Source organism: Carex rostrata, chromosome 25 (genome assembly GCF_964058835.1).
Source record: "Carex rostrata chromosome 25, lpCarRost1.2, whole genome shotgun sequence".
In the NCBI taxonomy this organism is placed as follows: Eukaryota; Viridiplantae; Streptophyta; class Magnoliopsida; order Poales; family Cyperaceae; genus Carex; species Carex rostrata.
This window is the reverse complement of record NC_135942.1, coordinates 3,455,565-3,465,381: the sequence shown is the minus strand read 5'-3', so window position 1 is coordinate 3,465,381 and position 9,817 is coordinate 3,455,565. Positions and strand designations below refer to the sequence as shown.

General features: G+C 33.8%; 1 protein-coding gene across 3 annotated transcripts; it reads left to right on the top strand.

The window, feature by feature from the left end:
• LOC144576101 (phosphoglucosamine mutase family protein) lies at window positions 1-9,426 on the top strand. 3 transcript variants are annotated; one of them, XM_078326359.1, is made up of 18 exons: window positions 68-101; window positions 789-983; window positions 1,221-1,287; window positions 1,410-1,593; window positions 1,689-1,741; window positions 2,141-2,229; window positions 2,954-3,190; window positions 3,266-3,330; window positions 3,861-3,921; window positions 4,014-4,131; window positions 4,220-4,301; window positions 4,868-4,940; window positions 6,317-6,378; window positions 6,611-6,706; window positions 7,209-7,363; window positions 7,467-7,563; window positions 7,681-7,758; window positions 9,164-9,426. In XM_078326359.1, the coding sequence occupies exons 1-18, from the start codon at window positions 95-97 to the stop codon at window positions 9,266-9,268; spliced, it is 1,824 nt and encodes a 607-aa protein (XP_078182485.1). In that variant the 5' UTR covers window positions 68-94; the 3' UTR covers window positions 9,269-9,426. The 3 variants fall into 3 exon arrangements, with proteins under 3 accessions (XP_078182483.1, XP_078182485.1, XP_078182482.1); XM_078326357.1 differs by lacking the exon at window positions 789-983 and having other exon boundaries at window positions 1-101; XM_078326356.1 differs by lacking the exons at window positions 68-101; window positions 789-983 and adding an exon at window positions 1,069-1,096.
• The last annotated feature ends 391 nt before the right edge of the window (window positions 9,427-9,817 follow it).

Genomic DNA, 9,817 nt, shown 5'->3' with positions numbered 1-9,817 from the left:
GAATTCTTCTCGCTTGCTCAGTTGCTCTCTCTCTTTCATCGGGATTTTTGCCCGTACAGCGGTACAGAATCAGCACGCAGCTATCTACCTACCCATGGCAGGTAAATTTCTTCACTGGTAGATAGTAGCCATTTCAGATCAGCTAGGTTTGTTTACGAATATAAATTGTATGTTCTCTGTATTGATGAGCGAGTTGAATTAGTGAATTTCCGCTCTTTGTATCCATAAAGTAGCAGCATAGGCATTTAATTTAATCATCACCATATTGGAGAAGCAAAAGCTATAGCTTTTAAAGTTGAATTCTAGAGAAGTGGTTGAACAGAACGAGAATTTCTATGATTTTTTCATAATTTTAAATTAGAGTTAGGTAGGAATTAGCAGTAATAATGGCCAACTTTGTTCCACTAACTTGGCCAACAGATCATTAGTTCAATTATTAGTTTTCAATTGAAAAAAGAATAGTTGTTCTCTTTTTGTGTACCGTACCGTTTATTCCTGATTGATATTCTCTTCTGAGATTTCGTAATTTGTTAATTGATTTATGAATTACCATAGCAGTTGGTAAAGTCTTGATACGCAATGGTACCGGGCCTGTATTACCCTACCTGTTCTATCCATAGTTTGAAACCCAATTTCCCTGTTAGCAAATGGAGGGGTATGCGATATCCTAAAATTAAGCGCATAAAGTAGTAACATGTTTCTAAAATTCAGGAATTGAAAGAAAATATTAATCCAAAATTCAAGATTAGGAAAAATGAAGACTAATTAAGCTTCAAAAATTCATGCAGCGGTGTCAGGAAGGATTGTACAAACCGCTGTTTCGGCTCATCAGAGTAAAAACTTGAGATTATTGACCAGTGGTAAAATCTGTGCTGTAAAATTGCACAGAAATGTTCCCCCTCTGGGATTAGGGTTTACATCGACTGACATGTTAGCCATGCAAAAATCTGCATCCGTTGAAACAAAAAAACTGCTTTGCAATGGTTTGTTCTAGGCTCTTAATATTCAGCTTTTCCCATAGGTTACAGTACCAGATTCGCTCATAGCACTATAGGAGCAAACCTAATACGATACGAATAGCCTATGCTAATAATAGGTTATAAACAGAGCAATTCTTTGCTTTAATTATTTCCCAAATTCTTATATTTGTTATTTTGTTTTGAGATAAACATTATCTATTGTTACTTATTTCTGATTTTATTTGTTTATTTTATTTGCAGCCTCTCAAAGTGGAACTGCAGTCTCATCCTTTGAGAAAGTTGATTTTCTCAAGCTTCAAAATGGGAGGTACTATTTGTTGTTCCATATGAATTTATTTATTGTTTCGCTATCATGTATGCATGTGTTTCTTTAACAAATTATTTGTTATCTTATTTTGAGTCACTGAACATATTGCCTGATTTTTATAGTGATATTCGTGGAGTTGCGGTTGAGGGTGTTGAAGGCGAACCTGTAAGCCTAACCGAACTTGTGACTGAAGCTATTACTACGGCTTTTGCTGGTTGGTTGTCGAATAAGAAGAAATCTGAGGGGTCAAAACACTTAACAGTCTCCATTGGCCATGACTCTAGAATATCTGCTAAAAAATTACAAGTAATCAAGTCTTTTTTGTCTTTGAAGTGGAACCTTAATTGAGAGAACAAGTAGGTTCATACCTTTCTTTGTTTTTTTTTTCTTAAATATTTCAGGATGCAGCCTCAAGGGGTCTTATCAGTGCAGGAATCGAGGTTATACAATATGGGTTAGTTGTATATGCATTTTTAATTTATGGGTCTTGTGAGCTGCTAGATTTCTCTAACACTCTTCATATGTTTTCAAAAACGATGAAGGCCTTTTTGTCTGGCCTTTGTTAGACCAGTTCCACCAGAGCTTGTGTACAGAGATAATTTAATGAATATATCTTTTCTGCTTGCATAACATTAAAAAAATTCATATACAAATTCATATACCATGGTAAAGCAAGAATTTCACCTCTTTCACTCTCAGTCAAGAAGACAGAGAGTGAATAAGGATGGCTAGTTTTCTCGACTTTAAACCTAAAGTATAGTAAGTATGTGTGATTCTCTTGAAACTATATAGGTATGTACATTGTTAATATTTTTCTGTTCAAATTTTAACTCTCACAATAAATAAATTTCAGATTGGCATCTACACCTGCAATGTTTAATAGTACACTTACCCAAGATGAAGCAAATCACTGCCCTGTTGATGGAGCAATCATGATAACAGGTTTAAATTCAAAATTTTGAAACTTTTCCAGACTTGGTAAATTTTGTTTTTCAAACATGCCTTCCTCAAAGCCAATGGTGGTGCATCCTCAGGCTGGCCTAACGGGTATTATTGAAAGTCAAAAGATCTGTACTTGATAGTGCCTTTACAGGAGCATCAGATTTAAAAAATAATAAAATTATGGTCTCTCAGGCTACCTATAATCAGTGTTTTAAAATGCGGCCGCATATGCGTATGCGGTCGGCAGCCGTGCTCAGAATGCCCATGCGGCCGCATATGCGGTCCGAATATGCGGTCATGCGGATTAAAAATGCGGCCATGCGGTCTGAATATGCGGCCATGCAGACTGAAATATGCGGCCATGCAGTCTTTCATGCAGTTTTGATAATTTGATTGTATTTTAATTAAAATTTATATTAAAAAAATCAAAAAATTATTGTTGGTTATGTTATTATGTAAAAATAAATTCAAATATATGAATATGAATATATATATATATACGTGAATTTTTATTTTAAAATCCGCATATATAAATCCGCATGAAAATCCTCATATGCGTCCACATACCGCATATGCGGTATGCAGTGGCCTTCCGCATGCATGAACAAAACCGCATTTTAAAACACTGCCTATAATGAGTTGGGTTCTGTACTGAAATGATCGTAACGACTTGGAGAGGGCATTTTGTACTGGTACAGACTGACATTTTTGTTGTTGTATGAAGCGAGTCACCTGCCATACAACCGAAATGGGTTCAAGTTTTTCACCAGTGAAGGAGGTCTCGGCAAAGCTGATATTAAAGATATACTGCAGCGTGCTTCTAGTATATACGACAAACTGTCAGAAGATGGGGTCAAAGTGTCTAACAACGATGTAGATGCATCTGTAAGAAAGGTTGATTACATGTCAATTTACACTTCTGACCTTGTTGCTGCTGTTCGAAAAGCTGCTGGGGACAAAGGTATATGTGATAACTTTTACTTTATTATTGAGCTAATATGACAGAAAATAATATCAATTTTCTTTGGAATTACAGAGAAGCCATTGCAGGGGTTGCATATAGTTGTAGATGCAGGAAATGGTGCAGGTGGTTTTTTTGCGGTAATTCCACATGCTTGTTTTTGTATTTTTGTAACTTATTGCAAAATAACACCCACTATATATTTGCTTTTGCAAAAGATATCCCCTGAGCAACTCTTTGATGGTCAATGAATAGCACATCACAATTTTTCATTCAACCCTGAAGTAACTTTTTTGTTGGACAGTCTCCACATAATAGACGATGCATAGCTACAGTTTTCTACATTTAATAAACTGTTAGGGCAAAATTTTTAGAAATGTATGAATAAGGGAAAAGAAGGAATTAAAATTGGATAAGTAAAAAATATTATTTCAATTAGTATAGATTAAACATTAGGGTAAAAAAAAAATGTAGTTCTCTGGCGAATTTTTGGGTGAGCACAAGTGTCATTTCTTTTTACAAATCCATAAACCTTGGGTATTTTTTTTTGGTAAATTGAGATAAATTATGGGTAATGCCTTTCTGTAAAAGAAAAAAGTAACAAGAAATAAGACATTTTTCTTTTGCAATGTATATTTATTTATATGACATCTATTTGTGTAAATAATAGGCTAAGGTGCTTGAGCCTTTGGGCGCAATTACGACTGGAAGCCAATTCTTGGAGCCTGATGGTAACTAACAAAGGATAATTTATTTAAAATATTTAATATAATCTAACATGTCCTTTGTAACTCTTAACACATGTTGCTTTTGTAATCATCAGGAATGTTTCCTAACCACATCCCAAATCCGGAAGATAAAACTGCCATGCAAGCAATAACAAAAGCTGTGCTTGATAGTAAGGCTGACCTCGGTATCATATTTGATACAGATGTTGACAGGTAGTTATAAAAAGTTACCACAGCTCTATTTTATTTTCTCTTGCTTCTGGAAAATTTAGTAAGCAGTTAAATATATATTGATTGGTAGGTCGGCAGCTGTTGACTCTACTGGGCGTGAGCTCAATCGCAACCGTCTAATTGCCTTAATGGCTGCTATAGTTCTTGAAGAAGTAAGGTTCCAGTGGAGTGAGGATGTGGTAATTTGTATAGCGCGAATTGGTCTGTACTATGGATCAATATCTCCTTTTTTGAAGTCTAAGGAGTTTATCTGAACCGTTCAACATGATCTTCATATGAAAATGCACTTGTAGATCAAATTTTACATTTCTTACCATTTTTTATTATTTTTTTAGATAGGTAGAAAATCACTTGATCTAAAAATTCTAGACCATTCAAAAGTAGTGATTTTTAAACCTATCTAAACAAGTATTACAAAATTCTAAAAAATGTAAAATGTGGTCTGCAAGTACATTTTTATATGGAGATCATATTAAATGGTTCAGATCGACTATTTAAACTTTTAAAAACACAGACATTGATCCATAGTACGGACCAATTCACGCTATGCATAGTACCATAGCATCATTCCAATGATAATTATTAAATTCATTGTTATTGTGTTGTTGTAGTATAATTTTCATAACAATAACAGTAATGGTATCAAAATAGCACAATCCTAAAAGGATAATTATTGGTATTTATTTTATTGAATTATTTTCTTTTTTGTGGTGAGCAGCATCCTGGAACTACTATTGTGACAGACAGTGTGACGTCAGATGGCTTGACTACCTTTATTGAAAACAAGCTGGGTAAAAATAACACTACAAGCTTTTTTTGTTGGGGAAATTAGATCCATGCCACCCCAAACCTATGAATTTAGAAAAATGCCACCCCAAAATTTAACTTTTGCTAAATGCCACTCCAAAACACTGATTTTCAGAAATTTGCCACAAATACCATACTATTATACATTTGTAAATAAATAATATACAGTAAAATTGAACTGACCAAAATAACCTTCATCTTCAAAATTTATTTTTCTCTTCTAACGTGATAAATCTATTTTTCCCTGACCTTTTCTCCATTCAATTTGTGCCGCGATAAACCAGTTCTGCCAAACCCTACCCCCACTTGGCGAACTACCGAAATTGGTTTTTCTATATATAGCCAATGCTTCCGATTTAAGAGATATCGGACCTGATATTAAGGGCACTGGCCAAGAAATTGCATTTCCAAAATTGGAAAAGCAGCACATTCAAAGCTTGAATAATTTGGAGTCATGGACTGGATTAGAAAGACCTGATATGATGCCTTGCTTGAAAGCATTTCAATTAGAGAGCTGTCCAGAGATAAGATTTCCAAAATTTGAAATCTGTACAGATATTTGACTATGATTTAGAAGCAATTCCAAGATGGTTAAAAACTCATGATGTTCAAATTCAGTCTTTAGATTTGGCTGGTACAGAACAAATGCTTCAAAGGTGCCTCATTAATGGTCCAGATTGGGACATAATTCGAGACATCACACGTGTGTATGGCCACTCAAATACTTGTACCTATTTCTTGTACAACAGAAATCATTTCAATTTGGAAACAAATCTAAGTGTACCAGTACCAGTATATTTGGCTTCTATCTCAATAAACCAAAGTTATCCTCCTACAACTACATATACAGATAACATTCCAGTTAACATGTCAAAGAATATATTTGGCCTTTCTAATTCTGATAATGACGCCATTGGTACAAGCACTGGTAGTTTGGTGAGAAGAAGGCGCAGGAAAAATAATGTTACAGAAGTTGCATCCATTGATGCTGACAAAAATGCTCATACTGGAAATCTGATACCCTCCAATTTGGTTTACTTTGAATTTGCCAAATAATGAATCTGCTACTAAAGAAAAGAATGTAGGTCAAAATGCTCATACTGCAATTGAAGATGAAGGTTATTTTGGTCCATTCAATTTTACTGTATATTATTTATTTACAAATGTATAATAGTATGGTATTTGTGGCAAATTTCTGAAAATCAGTGTTTTGGAGTGGCATTTAGCAAAAGTTGAATTTTGAGGTGGCATTTTTCTAAATTCATAGTTTTGGGGTGGCATAGATCTAATTTTTCCTTTTTTGTTTGGTATTGGTGAAAATTATTTAATATCAGCTAAGTTTAATTTTTTGTATTGGAAGGAGGAAAGCACCATCGGTTCAAAAGAGGATACAAAAATGTTATCGATGAAGCTATTCACTTGGTAAGAATATACGAGTTTTATTTCAGATTCGACATTAAAAACATAGCTATATATGCTGATATCCAGATGACCCAATTTCTTTTTCAATGATTTGGATTTATCTACTTGGGTGTTACCAAGTGAATATGATTTAAATTTTTTTATCGTGACTTGTGAATGTGTCATATGAATGTGTTAAGTCCAGATTATTGGTGATTATATATACAGCACCTGACTGCAGCGTGACTTGTAGAATTCAATTGGTGAGGAGTCGCATCTTGCGATAGAAACAAGTGGCCATGGTGCATTAAAAGAGAACCACTGGCTTGATGACGGAGCTTACACTATGGTAATTTTTTTTTTTGGGTGTCTCCTTTTTCTAATGGATTAACAATCTTGATAACATTTCATAAATCAAGCCAAGAAAAATATCAGAAAGTGGAAAAAAAAAATGTATCAATTCATGCAATTTGGGTGGCATTTGATATTCCATGAAAGGCTGGAATATACAAGCCATTGCAAATTTTCAAGTCATTTGGTCAAAGTAAAACTCATATTAAATTTCCTTGTGTTTTATTTGTATGATATACATGTAGCATAGATCACTTTTCAGTTGTCAGAATTCTTTAGCATTGTCAAATTTGTCTAGTTAATTTGTTGTCAATGAATCCCGACATTCTTATTATATAATTACTATGACTTCTATGTTCTTGAACAATTACCTCAAAAAAAGGAGCATCTGAAGCCAAAATCAGTCTTTTTCTTCCACGTTCTTTTAGTTTTCATTATGCCTCTCCTTCTCACTTATTTAGTTCCTTCGCTTCTTTCTTTATTTTTTTTTGTGAACGCAGGTGAAACTTCTAAACAAGCTCGCATCGGCTAAATCTGAGGATCCATCAGTCGGTAGTAAGATCTTAACAGATATGATCGACGGCTTGGAGGAGGCTGCAGTTGCGGTAGAAATTAGGTTAAAAATTGATCAAAATCACTCTGATCTAAAGGGAGGGTATGCATGCTGTACCATCTTTCCTTGATACTATACATGTGTTTTGTCCTTCATGTGGGTCGGTATTAAGTAAATAACTTTTATAATACTTTTGTTCCTCTAGATCTTTCCGTGATTATGGGGAGGCTGTGCTAAAGCATATGGATAACACCATTGAATCAAATCCTCGATTGAAAAAGGCTCTGAAGAACTTTGAAGGGGTATGTTATTGATTAAACTAACTATTTGGGGTCATCATTGAAATAATGGGTCTGGAGATTATAGGTGGTTTGAACAAAACCTTTCTGATAAATTGAATTTATTTGGTATATGAACAGGTTAGGGTTTCTGGCTATGGTGGATGGTTTCTGTTACGACTGTCCCTCCATGATCCTGTTCTTCCCCTCAATATTGAGGTAATTATGAAAGAGTGAGGCATGGTAATATGCATATTATGGATCGACCCGTACTATGGATCCATATCTCTATTTTCAAAGTTAAAACAGTCGATCTGAATGTTAAACCAGTGTTATCAGAACCGGACCGGCGGTTTAACTGGAAAAAACCGAAACCGGTCACATGTCCGGTTTGATTCTGTTGTTGGATCGTTTATGTAGTTGAACCGGAAAACCTAGCTTAATTAACCGGTTTTTATTGAAAACCGCAAACCAATTTGTTAAAAAAAAAACGGTTTATACTTGTTGTACATTTTTTTTCACGTGCATCAAACGAGAAATAGGTCATGTGAGTGTGAAAATAACTTTTTAAGTCACATATTCCTAGGACTCATAAAGTTACCTAAGACTAAAAGTGTGAAAATAAGAGTAACTTTTTTTTTTTTTTTATCATCTCTAATAGGTCCCAACAGCATATTTTTTTTTCTTTCTCTCTAACAGGTCCTTTATGTTTTAAATATTATAAAATCTTAATGAAATACAAAGGCCATGTAATTATTCATATGCATATAATAATATAAATATACCTTGAAATAATAATTATTAATTTTATTATTTATATTTTATGAGATTTGTTCTTCAAAGCACTAAATTTTTTTTTTATTGAAAAACATGAACTTATTGAAGATTATATATAAATTTAAACTTCTCTAAATATATTTATATATTTTTATAAAACGTGATACTAAAATCCTAAATTTATATATCTTGTTAGTTTTAGTAAACTTATCAAATAAATTTAGAATGGAGTGTTATATTTTCTCTTCTTAAAAAAATTACTTTATTTTTGATAATTTTTTTTATAGTACGTTAATGTGTATGTTTGAATTTTCATTATATGAAACATGATTATATTTAAAATAGTACATATATCGTATAATATATAAGTATTTAAAATACCAGCGGTCTAACCGACCGACCCACCGGTCCAACCAGTGAACCGTGAAACCGAAGATTTTTCGGGTCGACATCCGGTCCGGTTCTGATAACATTGTGTTAAACATGATCTTCATATGAAAATATATTTGGATAGCAAATTTTATATTTTTTTAAAACAATTTACATTTTTAGATAGGTAAAAATAACTACTTTTGGATGATCCAGAATTTCCAAATCAAGTGATTTTTTACCTATCTAAAAAAATGTAAAATTTGATCTCCTAGTAAAATTTTCATATGAAGATCATATTGAATGGTCCATATCGACTGTTTGGACTTTCTAAAATGGCGATACGAGTCCATGGCGTGGGCCGCAATGTAATATGCATATTACCATAGCCTCACTATGAAATACACCTATACTGTTTCAGCCTCTCCATTTCTTTTGTTCAAGGAGGATTTACATATCCTTTATTTTACTTGTGTAGGCTCCAACCAATGAAGATGCACTAAAACTAGGTCTGGCTGTGCTAAATCTGGTGAAGGAATTCCCGGCTCTAGATATATCTGCGCTTTTGAAATTTATCCAATAGTTTTGAGTTTTATGCAAAATCTAGGTAACTTTTGTAGAATGTGTTTCTAGGAAAACTAGTCAATAAATCATAATTGAGGAATAATAAGTCCAGAGGATTTTTGTATGCATCACAACAAGGACTTTGATGGCAGAGGTGTGATAACTTTCTTGTTTGGAGTTAATACCATTTTTGTGAATTTTTTAAATATTTCTTCATCTTGTTGGAGTGAACAGTTAAGTAGCAGCCATTTATATCTAAAATGCAATAAGCACCAGTGACCAAACCAATTAATATGTATGTATTTGGGCTCTCTAGTCTGGTCTCTAGTCAGAGCCGTATGATCTGCATCAAGATTTGTGTGCACTTGATTTGTACCAACATAAAGCTGTCTGTGCGAATCTTGATACAAATCGAACGGTTCTGACCGAGCATCGAACCAAATTCAGTCCGCCATCGGACTGCCCTGATTCCCTGTTTGTAACCGAGTTGCTTTAAACAGCTATTCCTGATCACCCATCAGTTTTTCAATTTGGTCTCAGTTAACCTTGGGTTTGGGGAGGCATTAAA